Below are 17,534 nucleotides of genomic sequence, written 5' to 3'. Positions count from 1 at the left end.
CTTGAAGGCCCCGCTCGACTCCCGCTGGGGGTGCCGGTGGCCGCTCAGACCGCTCCCCTGAAGAGCTGGGCGGCGGTTTGAGCCCTTACCACGTGAGGGCCCAGTGGGTGGGCAGGGGTGGGGGGCCTGGCCCTGCAGGGGTGCCCAGCCCTCCCCGGGGCCCAGCACAGACCTGCATCCAAGCCAAACCCCGGGAAGACCCCGTCCCCCACCCCCTGCCCCAAGGCCCACTCTGACCGCTCTTTCCCCCGCAGTGTGCTGGGGAGGAAGACTGTGTGGACAGCCGGACCGTGTACGTGGGCCACCGCGAGCCCCCGCCGGGTGCTGAGGCCTACATCCCGCACAGGTGCCCGGACAACAGAATCGTCTCCTCCAAGGTAAGCGGCAGCCTGTGAGCTCGCCGCACGGCCCTCGGCGCGTGGGCCCTTCCTGGCCCAGCGACCTCCCGCCTTGAACAGCTGGGCTGCACGCTCAGCACCCCTCCGGTTGCCCCCCGAACACTGTTAAGACTTGATGTCACAGCACGTTCTCTTCACGTCCCTCTTACCTGTGTCACGTTTAAGGATCAGATTTGAAGTCTAGGACGTTCAGATCCCGCCGGCACCACGTATTAGCCGTCTGGCCACGTGCCACTATCGAACCGCCCCAGACCAGGGTCTCCTCCTGCAAAACGGAGACGATGCAGGTGCCCCGGTGCCACCAGCTTGCGAACGCGCACGCTGGACGCGTGTCAGAGGCCGTCAGTTAGGAGCAGTGACGCAAAGAGGAGGACGCGCGTGTCACCGTTTACGGGGGCGTGACCGTCTCTTGGCCTGGAGGTGGGGCTGCAGGACCGTCTTCACACCTCAGATTAACCGGTAGCTGGGTCTTGAGAATGGGGTCGCTGACTCTGGAAAACAGTAAACGGTGGCTTTGCAGGCTACGGAGAACTTTCCACATGCCTGGTGTCCTGGACACTCAGACCCACGTCACAGACCTACGTAATTCACACATCAGTGTGCTGCGTGTCCAGATACCTGCGGTGGACCCGCTTAATTCTTTCATGAGTTATCAAGGGTGTCCCGTGCTTGTTATGAATACTTGACAACCGAGAAGATTTTCTAAAGCAGTTTATTTTTTTTTTTAGTAGAAATACAGTTGATTTGCATGTTGTGTTAATTTCTGCTGTACAGCAAAGTGGCTCAGTTACACACATACATATACATTCTTTTCCATTATGGTTTATCCCGGGGTATTGAATAGAGTTCCCTGTGCTCTACACTAGGACCTTGTTGTTCATCCATTCTATATGTAATCGTTTGCATCTACTAACCCCAAACTCCCACTCCATCCCTCCCCCATCCCCCTTCCCCTTGGCCACCACAAGTCTGTTCTCTGTGTCTGTGAATCTGTTTCTGTTTCGTAGATAGGTTCATTTGTGTAAGGCAGTTTTCTTAATGGAATTATTTTATTTTAAAACTGCAATGTAAAATAATAACTTTAATCTCCAGAAATACAGCATGGGTAGGTCAGTTGCTCATAAACAAAATCACAGCCAAACAAATGTAGTCCGTGGTTGCCCAGACGTGACCAATGAAAGGAGAAATAAACAGGAGGACCTCATATCCAGAAATAGGTCTTTCCAGTAGTGACATTTATAAGTTAGACAGTCTCGAATAGAGCTCACCGAAGATGCACTCTGCCAACCACTAGTGCCCCCAAAGGAACAAAATCTCAAACGTATTTCTTAGAAATCTGCTCGTGTGCAGTGCAGACGCATCGAGGAATGGGGAAGTGCACTGAAAACACTCAGATGTTGTGCACGTGTGAACTTGCAGGGACAACTTCGAGTCCCCACTCGACTAGGCGTCGAGTCCCCACGCTGCCCCGCGTCTAGTCTGGGCAGGACGTTTGACAAAGCCATCTCAGCTGCTCAGTCACATCCTGCACAGCTGGCTTCTCCCCCAGGGACGAAGCTTGGGCCCTGCTGTCCCAGCCCCGGTTCCTCCCGGGGACCTGGAAGGTTCTGTGCAGCCGCTCAAAGGAAACTTCAGAAACTCAGGGATCGGAGCAGCAAAGCCCTTCTTGACGCGTCCGGTGGACTAGAGCCCGAGGCTGCAGGGCACTGTGTTTGTTATGAAGCCCCGTCCACGCTCTGGGGGAGATCATCGAGGGCAGTGATTCCTAAATCCCATTTATGACCCCTTTGCTATGATTCAAGTTTCGAGCCAATTTATCATTTTCAGGTTTCCCCTTCTAATATTCCCGCAGCCGGCGGCCAGCAAGACGTTGAGGGGCCCCGTGTCACCCCCCGGGGTCTGCTCGGCCCCAGGGTCTGCAAGGCGCTGCCTTGCCTGCGGTGGCTTCTTCCTATGTGCCCCGAGGCTCCTTGGGTTCTGACAGAGGAAACCCACCCCCCCGGGGCGAGGGCACTGTAAGGATGGGTTTCGATACACGTGCAGGTCCTGGGCACCTTTTCAAAACTGTTTCTTTTCGGGAAAGTTCCTTCTCCCCAGGCAGCTATGGAGCAGGCCCTGACAGAATTAAGTCAGCATCTGCCCCAGGAGCCAGATCAGGCTGTCACACAGGAGGCGTGGGTTTTGGTGAAAAGGCAACACGTCTCAGCTCTGAGGAGAGAGGGGACTTGCAGGATTAGTGGCTTAAAGTCAGTTCCGGGTAGATGATGGTGTGTAATTTCAATAACAGTTACAGACAACGTAACCTCGGTTTGCTACTTGATCTCAGTACAGAGGAGATCCTCAGACGAGGACCTAGAATCCAAGTCAGTAGCAGGGTGGACAGGCCGTGGATTTAGACCAGATGACGTGGACATCTGGACACATGATCATTTTCATTTAAAAACAGCTCAGGATGTGGAAAATACAACTTAATTTGTAAAGCGTAAGTTTACAAACAGGTTCAGAGAATATGTTTGTGGTGATGTATATATGTTTTCTTGGGGAGAGAACATTCGTTTCTACCTTAAAAGAAAAGATGGTCAACAAAGATTTCGTGAGTGCACAGACGCACTTTAGTAATAAGTTTTATGACTTCTTACTTAAGGAGTAGCAGTAAAGTAGTAAGTTTGATTTTATTAAATGCAAGGTCGTGAAAGCATGTAGCCTGTGAAAAGTTACACGAGGGGTGAAAATGCTCATCTGGCCTGATCCAAAGAAGTGCCGGTGCTGGTGATCAGTGAGTCCTGTTTCCTTTCTGGGCAGAAGCTGGTAGAAATGACCCCAGCACAACCCCTTGGCTTCTGACCTCACGCCGAACCCCCAACCCAGGGCCTGCTCTAGCACCAGATCCTGGACTCAGGGACAGTGGGGCTTCATCAAGTTACAGAATTGTACCTTTGGGCACAAGACACGTGTGGCTCCCATCTCTGCCCTCAGGATGCTGTGGAATTAAATGTTCAGCTCAGGCTGTGCTGTCCCTCCACCCTGTACAGAAAGCTGAACTACTTGTGACCTTCCGGGTCGCCTTCCCTGGAGATCAGTGACCGTGCCCGGTGCGTTTTTAGGGCACCCCGTGCGCACCTGTGCGGGATTCCCCCTCCAGGCACACAATAGCCGCAGCCTCAGCGGTTTCCAGGTGCTCTGGTTTCACTCTCCGGGGCTGGCAAAGCAGGGTGGCGCCAGGTTGTCCTTGTCTCCCCATCTCCATGTGACTAAAGGTCGACCAGGCGGGACGGCTTCTCTGCGTCTGAGCCGCCCTCCCAGTGACTACAGGACACAGGTGACTCTCACGGAAGGAAGAGAGTGGCCAAAACCAGCTCAGCGCTGACGACACACGACCCCCAGGGCAGATGCACACTTTGGGTGTGAAGTCTTTCATGGCGTGAAAGAAGCACAAGGCTAGTAATTGTCCTGTGGACTCAATACTCCTCAAGTTGTCTGATGGGAAAGAGATGCTCCGCCGACCTCAGACTCCTTAGCTCCCTCATAGCAAAAAAAAAAAAAAAAAACCCCTCTGTTCCATGCTTGTGGCTCAATATCAAGGATTCCAGTATTAAGTTCTATTCTACTGATCCTGGGACTTGACAGATGTAGGTCAGAGTGTTGCATTGTACTACAAAGTGTTACATTATATTGTGGCCCAAGTGTCTAAGCAAATATTTAGATCTTTAGAATTTAGAATTAGCAGAGATCAAAAATGTGCAATTGGGGGACTTCCCTGGTGGCACAGTGGATAAGACTCCATGCTCCCAATGCAGGGGGCCTGGGTTCGATCCCTGGTCAGGGAACTAGATCCCACACGCATGCTGCAACTAAAGATTCACACGCCGCAACTAAATATTCGCACGCCACAACTAAGGAGCCAGGCAAGCCACAACTAAGGAGCCCGCTTGTCACAACTAAGACCTGGTGCAACCATATAAATACGTAAATAAATAAATATTTTTTTTAAATGTGGTAATGGAATATTTTAAAAATGTACAATCGGCACACCATTATCCGATTGCCAACTCTTACATGTGTAATAAATTGCTCGTTTTATTTTATTTTATCCATACAGTACTGATGTATCAGTGCAGTCATGAATGTTTCAACTCTCTCGTTGGGTTTTCACTTTTCTTACCAACATCATCAGGGATTTTGACCGTGTTACTAATAATCAGCAGTAATAACTTATGACAGTCATTTATTCTATAAAATATGGAGATCACAAAACAATGTCTAAGCTGCAGCATGGGCCTCCTGCACCTGATAGGAATAAAGTCATCATTTAAGTGGCTTTAAATTCCAGATCTGTACCGGTTCCCTGGTAGACTAGGATTTAGGAAACTGAAAGGGTGTCCTGAAACAGTAGCATTAAAATAGAATAAGACCGGATATTCACGTAGCTTGCTAGGGTTAATAAAAACTGATCTGCACGTCTGGTAGGATTGTAGAAAATGACGTTCTATAATAAATGTATGGAGCTTTCTAATATGGAACCTTTCAAAACCACAGGAAAATAAAGAGAATAGGGTAACAAATGTCTATGCACTTACCGTCCACTGTCTGCAGTTATCAGCAGATGGCCCAGTGTGCTTCGCTGTGCCTTTGTTCTCTTCCTCGAGATCATTTTGAAGCAAATCCTAAACAATATATAATTTCCATCTATAAATATTTCGGCAGATAGAAAATGGGATTTTTAAGCAGGAACTTTTTCCATTAATGGGACTTTGCTACTGAGTAGTGTGTTATAGGTATTTGGGGAGGCGTTTTGATTAACTACTGGGTAGTCAGCCTGGGTGCTGAGAGACAGGGTGGGTTTCATGGGCTGGGGTCTTAAAGACAATTCCATTTTGGGATCAGTATCTCGTAGAAATGAGCATACAAAGAATGAAAGATCATTCTAGGTTGGTTACAGAACCACAAGAATGAGACATAAATGCCGTGATGACATAACATATTTCTTTTAATAACTCCTTTTGAAAGTTAGTGAAAAGTAACTGAATTTCATTATGGCCTGCTTAAGAGAAAATATATCTCTCTCAAACATTTAAAAAGATTGATTTGTTTGCGTTTCTTCTCAAGTTGTAGAATTTCATCGTCTCAGTCATTTTTTTTTTTTTTTTTTGCGGTACGTGGGCCTCTCACTGTTGTGGCCTCTCCCGTTGCAGAGCACGGGCTCTGGACGCACAGGCTCAGCGGCCGTGGCTCACGGGCCCAGCCGCTCCGCGGCATGTGGGATCCTCCCGGACCGGGGCACGAACCCGTGTCCCCTGCATCGGCAGGCGGACTCTCAACCACTGCGCCACCAGGGAAGCCCCGTCTCAGTCATTTTTGAGACCAGTCTGAGCCAGAACTTCGAGCCTCATTACATTCCTTTAAGGCACATGCTGTTCTTAATACTCATTTTATAAACGAGAAGGGTAGAACTCAGTCCTTGAATTAAATAGTTTGCTCTTACCCAATTTTTAAATGTCAGGACCAGGGTTTAATATGGGGTCTGACTCCGAAGTCCATGTTTTTTGTGGTGCGGTAAAGAGTAACTGTTTTGAGAATTCCATGGAGTAGCTGAGTGTCCCGTAGGAGGAGCAAGTTGAAAATTCAGATCATGGTCTTGGGGGGGGTGTTTATTTTAAGGAAGAAAGTGCCTGTACTTTTACTGGCTGTCAGGGTTGGGGTTTTTTGTTTGTTTTTGTTTGTTTTTCTGATTGAGAAACAGAGATAAAGGAGATCTAGCAGTGTGTTCTGTCCTCTCAATTTCTGTGGCTACATTTCCGTCTCGGACCTGCCTTTTGGTTCTCACCTTGGTTGTACTCCAGTGAAGAAAACCTAGTGTGCATTTGACAAAATCCAACACCCAGTCGTGATAAAAACTCTTGGAACAGAGGAGAATTTCCTCAACATCTACCAAAAAAAACCCAAAAAACAAAAACCATAGCTAAAACCATTCTTAATAGTGAAAAACTAGACGCTTTCACCCAAAGATTGAGAACAAGGCAAAGCGGCCCTTCTCACCATTCTTATTCAACGTCTTACTAGAAGTCGTAGCTAATACAGTAAGAGAAGGAAGGGGAATAAAAGATAAACAGAGTGGGAAGGAAGAAATAAAACTGTCTTTGTTTACAAGTGACATGATCGTCTATGTAGAAAACCCAAAGAATTAACAGAACCTCTTGGAATTTATAAGCTATCAGAGCAAGATTGCAGGATGCAAAAGTCAATTGCGTCCCTATATGCCAGCAGCAAACAAGTGGAATTTGAAATTAAAAAGACAGCATGATTTTCAAGAACCTGTGTTTGAGATCCTGGCATTAAAGGAGCTCTTGGGATGAGTTTGGTAACCAGCGTCAAGATGCTCGGTGCCAGCTCCATCCCCTGATGGGAGCTGACCATGGTGCTTGCGGGTCTAGATGCAGAGAGAGAACCAAGGTGCTTACAGGTCCAGATGAGAGAGATGGCGGTCAGAGCAGGCTCTCCCCCTCCAGGGGGCAATCTTCATTAAAAGGCAAAACTGTCAAATGGAATTTTAAAAACAGTGTCCAAGCTCAGTGTTTACTGTAGGTTAATGACATAGGGGACATTGTTGTTTTCAACACAAAGGTTAGGGAAGGTCTCCTTCTGAGGCAAAAACGAGACATTTGGCGAGTAAGTGGCCTGACTACCCTCCCTGTGTCCCTTTCCACCCCCTAGGTAAGGAGGAGGGGCTGGCCCAGGACACCTCCTCAGTGCGGGAACCGTAGCCAAGCTGGGTTAAGACCCCCTGAAAATGGAGACTTCTGTTTTACTTTCTGTCCCCTCCCAGCCATGCTGTAACAAAACAGAGAGCTTACCAAAAATTACAATCAAAGAAGAATGCTAACCATGTGTGTTTTGAGTTAACAATCAGAGCTTTATATTTTACGAGAGACATTTTAATAGTCAAACTGTTCTTAAGCTACTTGGCCTTACCTTGAATTATTGGAATTAGGTAGTTGACATATGCTGCTTTTGGAGCGCATGTTCTGTGTTAGCGGTTGTTTTTACAGTCAACAAGTTGATAAAATGTCTACAAACGCTCTCAATTTTGTATCTAAAGCTAGACATTTTGTACTTTGAAATTCAGGACTGCTTATCATGTGGAAGAGTAATACTACACAATGTAAAATGTGATCAAAATGACTCCTTTCTGTTTTTCTTTTATACAGTACACATTTTGGAACTTCATACCCAAGAACTTATTTGAACAATTCAGAAGAATAGCCAACTTTTATTTTCTTATCATATTTCTGGTACAGGTAAGTCTGGTCATCTTTTTCTGTCACCTCAAATGTAAATATAAATAAATGGCATTTATTCTCAGGTGATTGGTTTGCTCCTCAGAAGGAGCAAAAGGACTTGATGCCCCTTTATCTGCGGATGCTTCACTTGTTTTCTTCAAGGACAAGCATGTTGGGTCAGAGAGGCCTGTTCACTAAAACACAGGCGTGAACGCTGTGCATGTGAACCGGTCCTGGCCACTTTCCGTCCTCGTTCTCCAGTACTGACGGGAGAGCAGTATCTTCCTAATCGTTAGGGGGGGATTCTCCTGAATAAAAACATTAAGAGAAAGAGAGTTAAAAAAAAGAGAGAGTGAAAACCACAGTGAGGTATGGATTAGGGAGCAGGTCAGATGTGCTTTAAGAACAGCAACCTAACTTGTCTCAATCATACAAAATACCATTGAAGGACTTTTAAAATTTCCCCAACAGTAATTTATGCAAGTAATGTAATTAAAGTGTGGCACCAGAAGCAGAGGGGTGAATTGAAATAAAACGTGCACTGGAGTCAGCTGGTGTCTTTGCCACTGCTGACGTGGCTTCCTAAGCACGTCCCGTAATTAAGGAGAACTGCCCTCAGTTTTATAGTAAAAATTCGTATCTAATTTATCTCCAGTGGTGGGATGAAGTGGGGTAATAGTAAAGTGAGTTAAAATGAGTCAAAGCAAACGTTGGCAGGTGTTACAGGGCCAGCCAGTCTGTCTAAAGCCCCTAAGAAGTGTTTCTGAAAATGACTCAACAGTTCTCTTTTCACTGCAGCTGATTATCGATACGCCCACAAGTCCAGTGACAAGCGGCCTGCCGCTGTTCTTTGTCATCACTGTCACAGCTATCAAGCAGGTGAGCTTTACAGGCAGAAAGGACGAAGGTCCTACAGAATCTCTGCTATAGGGCATCGCCTTTCATCCAAAGCAAAGTTCCCCGCTTTGTTTCAGCTGGTTCGTAGGAAACTTAGCTGACTTCTAGAAATTCACTTTTGTGACTGGTTTAGATAGAGTCTTGAGTTAAGAGATACTGGAGTTACAAGAAGAGAGATGGTGTAATTTAGTGCTAGTTTGTCGCCCTGAGAGTTTGAAGAGGACATGGTCGTTCTCACATGGAATCACCCAGAGACAGCACCTGAGTTGCTTTGCCCGCAGTGTCCCTGGCTGCCCGAACCCCGAGGACCTGCTCGTGCAGAGGGTCTGGGATGTGGCTCTATAAGTAGAACAGCCCGGCGACCCCTGACTCGCTCAGTGTGGATCGTGCTGTTCTTTGCAATCCTGATAAATAAAGCCGGTGACTAACAGGAAGGCCAGGTCGTCTGTTAGTCCCACCATCCACTCAGCCAGTTTAATGCTCAACCATCACCTCTGTTTAGTTCCAGAAAATTCCCGACATCTTGAAAGAAGCCCCCATACCCGTGAGCGTCACTCGCCATCCCCCTCTGCAGCTCCTGGCAGCCACCAGTCTTTCTGTTGCTATAATTTGCCTATTCGGGACATTTCGTATTAACAGAACCATACAGTAGTGATCTTTTGTGTCTGGCTTATTTCACCGAGCATGTTTTCAGGGTTTATCCATGTTGTAGCGTGTATCAGTGCTTCATTCACAGATGAATAATGTTCCATCATGTGGATATAGACAGACCACATTTTGTTTATCCATCATCCACTGATGGACATGTGGGGTGCTTCTCCCTTTTTTTTTTTATGTGGCTTTTTATTTATTTACTTACTTCTTGCCACGTGGCGTGGCTTGCGGAATCTTAGTTCCCCGACCAGGGGTCGAACCCAGAGGAAAGGCAGAGTCCTAACCACTGGATCGCCAGGGAATGCCCGGGATGCTTCTGCTTTTTGTCTATTATGGAGAACACCGTTATGAACATTCACATATACGCTTTGTGTGGACACAGGTTTTCATTTCTCCTGGGTACATACAAAGGAATCGAGTTGCGCTAATGTTGTAAAGCACTGCCACAGTATTTTCCAAAGTGACTGCCCCATTTTACATTCCAACCAGCCGTGTGTGAGGTTTCAGTTTCTCCACGTTCCTGCTAAGGCTTGTTGTCCATCTTTTTTATTACACTTATCCTAGCGGGTGTGGGGTGGTATCCCACTGTGGCTTTGATTTTACGTTTCCTTGGTAACTAATGATGCTGAGCATCTTTGCATGAGCTTATTGGCCTTTTGTAAATCTCCTTTAGAGAAATAGCTTCAAGTCATTGGCCTGTTTTTAAATTGGGTTGTCTTTTTATCCATGAGTCGTGAAAATTCTTTATATGTTGTAGATACAAGTCCCTTATCTGCTGCAGACTTCTTTTTTTTAGTGATTTATTTATTTACTTACTCATTTGTTTTGGCTGCGCCGGGTCTTAGTTGCGGCATGCGGGATCTTTTAGTTGCAACATGCAAACTCTTAGTTGCGGCATGCACGCGGGATCTAGTTCCCCGACTAGGGATGGAACCCTAGCCCCCTGCATTGGGAGTGCAGAATCTTACCCACTGGACCACCAGGGAAGTAAGTCCCTGCTGCAAACTTTTGAACAGGATGACATTTGCATTTGAAATAATTTACAGAAAAGTAGCATCTAGTTAAATTCTTGATGGTCACATTGTTGCTGACAAAGCCATGCTTTCTGTGTTAGTTTCTAAATAAAAAATTAAAAAACTGAACACACATGTCACATGAGACATGGTGCAAGTGACAGTGGGTGAGAGTGGGAATGAGGTGACGCCTGGCCAAGTGATTGACTCCAGACCGAGAAAACATGAAAAACGGAGTCTCAAGGTGACCTTTGTGAGTGTAAGGGCGGTGCCTGCAGCTCTCCCAGCCAGTCTGCAGTGTGAACTCTGGGCTGGTCTGTATTTAATACAGAACCATGAGAAGCATTTAAGGATTCCTTTGTGATAATTTGGGTTTTATTTTCCACTCACCAGTCATCTGGAAATACAGATTTGAACAATGATATGATTTTACTTTTTACCCATTAAATTGGCTTTTAAATGTAAAAGTCTGAAGAGCAGATAGGATTAAGATGTGGTCAAACAGGCATCCACACGCACTGATGGGAGCATGTCGGGACCGTCTTGGGGAACAGTTTGGAATATCTGGCGAAGCTGAGGATGTGATACAGGGACCCACAGATGGAGCCTGGTCCATGCACTTAGCACATACTGTGTGAGCCTCTTAGAACAGACCAGTCACCAGGGGGCTGGCGACCCCAGGCCTGATCTTAGAGGGTTCTGCCCTGAGACAGTGATGCAGGCAGAGCTGAAAGAGCACGGAGCCAGCCCCAAGAGCATCCTGACCACAGCAGGGGGCCTCTGGATACAGCAAGTATCCCTGTCCCTAAGTGTGTGCCCTCGAACTCCCCGCCCTGTGGCTATGGAGTGAGCGTGGTGGTAGCAGCTCCTGGTGGGTGAGACCCGCCCATGGGCACAGAAAGCGCCTGCCTGCCACCTTGGCCAGGACATGGTGCCCTGCGCAGCCCGGGTCCATCCTGGCTCGACCCTCAGACATAGGCCAGCAGACCCAAAGGGCCTGAGGAGAGGGCGAAAGAGGTCCCTTGTCAGAGCTGTGACCTTCCAGGGCCACCCGTCCCCAAGCTAACCTCCAGCTCTGCCAGCCCCCCGCTTCCTCCTCAGCCCCCTCCTCCCTCTGCACGCAAAGCCCCTCCCACGGAGACCACCGCCTGGCCAGCCCCCCCGTGCTCCCGTCCTCCTCTGGGTGCTGAGCAGCCGACATCGGGCTCCTCTGCGTGACCCTTGCAGCGCTCACCTGGGTGGGCACAGCCCCTTGGAGCCGCCTGCTCCCCTGCCCGCCTGCCCGCCTGCCCGCGGCCCTCACCCCTTCCTCGGCTGCTCCTGAGACCCAGGGGGCTCGAGCGGCTCTCGGCAGCCCAGGGACCCCAGGCACAGCCCCGCTGACCCGAGGGCGGCCGTCCACCCGCGCGGGTCCCGACGGGGAGCCTTTGGAGCTGTTTCGGGTGGGGCGGAGTTGGGTTGGTCCTGTCCTTGCGGGCCGGAGGCCGCGGCACGGGGCAGCTGGGACGCGAGCAGGAAGGGGTCGGTTCAGGACGCGTGTCCCTGTGCGGGACGCGCCAGGACTTGCCCGGGTGGGGGCTGGGTGCGAGGGAAGACGTGGCTTCGCGTACGGCGGTGGCGGGAGCCCAGGGACGCGGCTCCCGCCCGCTCGTGTCCACACGCACTTGACCGTGGCCACGGCCGCACCTGCCAAGTCCAGGAGGGGCTCACGGCGTCTCTCCCCCACCGCAGGGCTACGAGGACTGGCTGCGCCACAAAGCCGACAGCGCCGTGAACCAGTGCCCCGTGCACTTCGTCCAGCACGGACGGCTGGTGCGGAAGCAGAGCCGGAAGCTCAGGGTGAGTCCCCCCACCACCCGCGGCCCGCCGACCCCAGACGGCCGCAGACCTGTTACGATGAGAAAACAGCGCCACGGGGCTGTTTTCGTTGGCCAAACCTCCGTCTGAAATTGTTTCATTTATTGGATGTAGGCCCACCCTCTTCCCCAAGTACTGCTCACTTCGGGCAAAGCTCCTACCACTGCCTTTTTTTAACTTCTTACTTCTATGTATTTATTTTTAAAGCTTTAATCGACTTTATTTTTCGAGCAGGTTTAGGGTCACAGCAAATTGAGTGTCTCCCCCACCCCCGGTCCCCCACGCACAGCCTCTCGTCCATCAGGCTCCCCCCAGGCCTGTTGTCTGCCGCGTATGACATGATAGTCACCAGTGAAGACAGGGAAAGCTCTCGACACCTATAGAAAAGTTATTTGACAGCAAAGGCAAAACCGTATTAGTATGGTCAACTCTACCAGTTGGAAATTTATGAAAATGGGGACAGAAACCTCCCTGAAAGCTGCACGTTAATTACTTCTTTTTCAATATATTATCGGTGTAATAATGCATCATTATGTTTAAATTCATATTTAAATTATTTAAGTGGATTATTTTCAGGCCTGTGCTAGCCGTTTAGAAGCACTTACACGTGTGCAGGTGATAAGTATGATTTTTACGGTTTGTCCCCGAGTCATGTCTCGCTGTGAGCCTGGGGGTGGAGCCTGGCCAGCCTCCCCCCCCCCGCCCCCGATCCTCCTTGGGCTTGTCCTCCCCCTAGTCACCGCCCCCCTCCCCCTCCCCTGCAGCCCCACCATCCCTCTGTCCACCCCGGGGCTGCTTTCCTGGCCAGAAGTCCTGGCAGGGCCATCAGGAAGCTGCTGTGGGAGAGAGTCGCCAGCCCTCATGCACAGGGACAGAAAGGTGGGCCTCCGCGTCTTTGAACCCGAGCCTCTGCTTCCAGGCACGTCCCCAAGCCCTGGGAGGGGCAGCGGGTCAGCCTGGGGGTCAGTGGGTATCTCGGGCAGAGGACAGGGTTCGGGATGCCGGACACTCCTGTTTCAGGTGTCATCAGCATGTGGTCCATCTTCGTGAACCTCATAATAGTTATTATATGTGTTCTATATTGGATGTATTTTTAGGTTTCTCAACCACATTTTCTTTGTTTTATAAATTTCACCGTCCAGGTGTTTCAGTAATTACCCTCCGTTAGCCTAGGTTGGCGATATTTTCCTAGTGGTCAAGGAGTCAGGAGGTGGGGAGCTGGGAGGACAGCCTCTCAGTGTGGGAACAGCAGTGGGGACCCCCATGTATATGTTAACAGGCTCTTTCGGACCCTAGGCTCCAAATACCGTTTACTTTAACAACTATATTTCCTTTGCAAAGTCTTCTATACTTTTAATAAACATCTCTTCAAGAACAGACCTAAACAGTACCTGTCAGCAGAAAATTGAATTTTTAATGTATCGATCTCCTATGGGGAATGTCTGCTCTGTATCCAGCCTGTTTTCCCCGAGAGGATTTTAATGGAGTCTGTGAGACAAGGAAGGAAGCAAAGGCTGCTTGTGGCGAGTAGAAAAGGAGCCTTCAATTTGTCCACCTCCAGGATTTGTCCTCGCGTGGATGGCGTCATACAGTCTGCAACTTTCACGCAGCTGAATTCCCTTAGGACTCACCCAGGTTGCGCATCTGGACGCCTTCCTTTTTTTTTTTTTTTTTAATTTATTTTTTTGCAGTACGTGGGCCTCCCACTGTTGTGGCCTCTCCCGTTGCGGAGCACAGGCTCTGGACTTGCAGGCTCAGTGGCTAAGGCTCACGGGCCCAGCCGCTCCGCGGCAAGTGGGATCCTCCCGGACCGGGGCACGAACCTGTGTCCCCTGCATCGGCAGGCAGACTCTCAACCACTGCGCCACCAGGGAAGCCCCTGGACGCCTTCCTTTCGTTGCAGAGTCTGGGGGCGGGCGTGGCCCAGGTGAAGGATGTTGATGTTTCTCCAGTTTGGGGCCGTTCAAATAAAGCTGCTGTGAACATTTGTGTACAGGTTTTTGTATGAGTATAGTTTCCGTTTCTCTGGCATAAAAACCCAAGAGTTCAGTTGCTGGGTTGTCATGAAATTACGGTAAAAGGAACAGCCAAACCATTTCCCAGAGTGTCTGCACTGTTGTACCAGCAACGTGTGAGAGGCCCGTTTCTTGGCATCCCCGGCGGCGTTTGGCGTTCTCGCTGTTTCTTCTCTCGGTCGTTCTGATTCTCGGTGTGGTTTAAGTGTGTGCTTCCCTAGAGGCTGGTGAGCATCTTACCATGTGCTTATTTGCCATCAGGGCATCCTTTTCATGAAACGTGTGTTCACGGCCCTTACCCATTTCCTACTTGGATTATTGAGGGTTTTTACTGTTGAACGTTGGGAGTTCATCTATTGTCGAGCCTGGTCCTCTGTCAGAAATACCTTAATGGGGTATTTCGCGAAGCAGAGGTTGTTCATTTCGATGGAGTCCAGTTCACCGATCTTTCCTCTTATGGATGCTGCCTTTCATGTCAAGGTTAAGAACTCTGCCAAGCCCTGGAGCCCAAAGGTTTTCTCCTGTTTTTTTTTTTTTTTCCTTAAAGTTTTATAGTTTTATGTTTCAGATTTAACTTCTTGATCCATTTTGTGTTACTTTTTACGTCAGGTGTGAGGTTTAGGTGAAAGTCCCTTTTTTTGCCCGGGACTGACCAAGTGCTCATCTGTTGGAAAGGCTGTCCCTCCTCCATGGAGTGGCTTTCGTACCTTTGTCCAAAGTCAGTTAAGCGTATTTTCGTGGGTCTGTTTCTGGGCTCTCGGCTGCGTCACGATGGCCTGTGCCCGTCTTCTGCGGGGACCGCTGGTGACCATTCAGTGCTGATCACTGCGGCCACGTCACAGGCTTCATGCCTGCAGGGTGACCGCCCACCTCATCTGCCTACTTGGAATACAAATGGTGCAAATATTTCTATCATTGCAAAATAGAATATCGCAAAGTATTCTGTCATGATGCACTGTGAAGCATCCCAGGTCTAAGGCTGGGGCACTGGCCTCACAGGCCTTTCCTGGGTTTGGGCCAGATGTCCGGGCAGCGATGTTTCTCAGTTATATTAGCATCCACACACCTTCCTGCAGGTAGCACCGTGATGGTGTCTGTGGGAGCTGCTGCCTGGAGCCCGGCTTTCGGTTCACGGTGCTGCTGTCTGTCTGTCCCGCAGGTCGGGGACATCGTCATGGTCAAGGAGGACGAGACCTTCCCCTGTGACCTGATCTTCCTGTCCAGCAGCCGCGCGGACGGGACCTGCCACGTGACCACCGCCAGCCTGGACGGAGAGTCCAGCCACAAGGTAACGTGCCTGTTGTTTGTGCCCCGTCGGGACCTCCACATCCTCCCCCAGCTGTGCTCTCGTGGCCAGAAGCTGCGCCGGGCATGAGGCTCTGTGTTCAGGGGAAAGCCGGGGACTGTTTTCCTCTCGTTTGCTTCTCCTTGTTTCCCACTTTCTTCCTTCCACCCTCAGCCCCCCTAACGACCAGCATCGCAGGTTAACAGAAGCAGCTCCATGTTCCTTATTTAGCTGCGTCGTTTAGCGGCGGTACCCAGTTAAGGATGGAAGGAAGAGATTGTTGGAATTTTGAAGTTGTCATTGTACTGGTCAAAGTTAGTGACTTGACTGGACTGGAATTGTGTGAAAAGTAAGTCATGAGTCTAGATTTTGCCCGACTGTTACATCAATGAGTGTCTTTTTTTTTTTTTTTTTTTAAGGCATTGGGCCTTCGTTGCTGCGCGCGGGCTTTCTCTAGTTGCGGCGAGTGGGGGCTACTGTTCGTTGCGGTGCGTGGGCTTCTCATCGTGGTGGCTTCTCTTGTTGCAGAGCACGGGCTCTAGGCGCGCGGGCTTCAGTAGTTGTGGTGCACGGGCTTAGTTGCTCTGCAGCATGTGGGATCTTGCCGGACCACGGCTCTAACCCGTGTCTCCTGCATTGGCAGGCAGATTCTTAACCACTGTGCCACCAGGGAAGCCCTATGAGTGTCTTTTTGTTAAAATATCTTAGTAAGGATTTTCTGAAATTATGATTCATTTCTTAGGCTCAATATGGAATTCTGTACCAGCAGCTAGCGGTACAAAATTTTAATTAACAATCACAAAAGAAGAAACACATCGCTATTAATTTTAAGGATCTCATTGTTTTAAAGATCTGGAAGCTTCCAAGGAGTTTATGAAAGTGAGCCTTGCTCTGAGGCTCTGGCTCTGGAAATGCAGCTCTAACAGTGCTTGAACGCTGCCCGTGGACACAAGCGATTCTATGCTGGGAAAGCACCAAAGGATGCCCTAATCCTTTGTGGGTGACTTGGGGTGTCCTCGTATGAAGCCCTATGGGGTTTCCCATGTTTACTCTCACATTTTCTATGTAACGAATCCCAGGAGGGGGGACCCTTCTGGCACAGTCAACTGTCAGGGAGAGCAGTTCTGGGCTGGAAAGCGCTGGGTGTCCAGTGGCCGTTGGAGCTTGGGGTATCATGTCCCGTCCTCCCCGGCCCCGGCGAGTTGTGCACACCCGGCTGTGGGCAGTGGGCTGCCCTGTGCACCCCGACCCACAAAGGGACATCACTGCCTAGACGTGTCCCTGGAGCAGATGCCACGAGCCTCTGGGTGCATCACTGCTGTCAGGGTGAAGTTTATTCTGGTCCAGACGTGGCCCGTGTCTGCACCAGAGCTGTGCTTGGACCTCTCTGTGTTTGTGCTTGGGGGGGCGGAGTCGCCTGAGCCCTTTCCTTAAAAGCAGAGGTCACGCCTACAGTGTTCACATCTATAAGATGGGGGCAAACCTGTGTTCCAGGGGCTCTTGTGAGGCTATAACTAGGAAATGTCCCAAAGTGCCGGATGCACGAGTGCCTCCACAACGTTGCAGGGATGCTGTGATCACACCCCCTGTTGCTCTGAATCCTTTCACGCTTTGCCCGACACTTACTCATGGGAGACACGGAGGAGACTGCCTCCCCTCCCCCCGCCCCTCCTTCCTGTCTCTTCCCAAGGCTGGTCCACCCATCCACGCTCCCTGGTGCCGTCTGGGTCCGTCTTCTCAAAATGGGGTCCCAGACCCCAGCACCAGCATCACCTGGGATCAGGTTAGAAATGCGGTTCTCGGGCGCCACCCCAGACTCACGGCCTCAGGAGCTCTGGGGGCGGGGCCTGGGGTCCGTGGCCCCCTTAGTTTGAGGAGCCCTGGGGTCAAGGCCAGGTGAGGATCCGTGCAGAAAGCTGTGCTCCCCGGACAGTGACAGGTGAGGGCAGCTTGCCATGCCTGCGACAGCTGTCTGTGAACCATATAAACAAAAAAGAATGTTTTAGGTCCCAAACTGGTTTCCTTATTCGGAGCCACCACTCTGACAGATGAATCCAAGTGTCCAGTTCTGAAGGAGAATTCTGTTAGTTGAGGACACGCTGGGAGGAATTTCCCGGCACCTCATAGGTGCAGGAATG

At 49.9% G+C, this 17,534-nt stretch overlaps 1 protein-coding gene across 1 annotated transcript in view; it reads left to right on the top strand.

The window, feature by feature from the left end:
* Positions 1 to 260: 260 nt before the first annotated feature.
* Positions 261 to 17,534, top strand: part of ATP11A (ATPase phospholipid transporting 11A) — a 60,961-nt gene continuing 43,687 nt past the window's right edge. Inside the window, exons 1-5 of the mRNA XM_007466365.1 lie at positions 261 to 377; positions 7,604 to 7,693; positions 8,474 to 8,554; positions 11,971 to 12,078; positions 15,271 to 15,399. Coding sequence (XP_007466427.1) covers positions 15,286 to 15,399 — 114 coding nt within the window. The 5' untranslated portion in view covers positions 261 to 377; positions 7,604 to 7,693; positions 8,474 to 8,554; positions 11,971 to 12,078; positions 15,271 to 15,285. The remainder of the gene's footprint in view (positions 378 to 7,603; positions 7,694 to 8,473; positions 8,555 to 11,970; positions 12,079 to 15,270; positions 15,400 to 17,534) is intronic.

This window comes from Lipotes vexillifer, unplaced genomic scaffold, assembly GCF_000442215.2.
Source record: "Lipotes vexillifer unplaced genomic scaffold, Lipotes_vexillifer_v1.1 scaffold791, whole genome shotgun sequence".
Lineage (NCBI taxonomy): Eukaryota > Metazoa > Chordata > Mammalia > Artiodactyla > Lipotidae > Lipotes > Lipotes vexillifer.
This window is presented reverse-complemented; position numbering and strand designations above follow the sequence as displayed.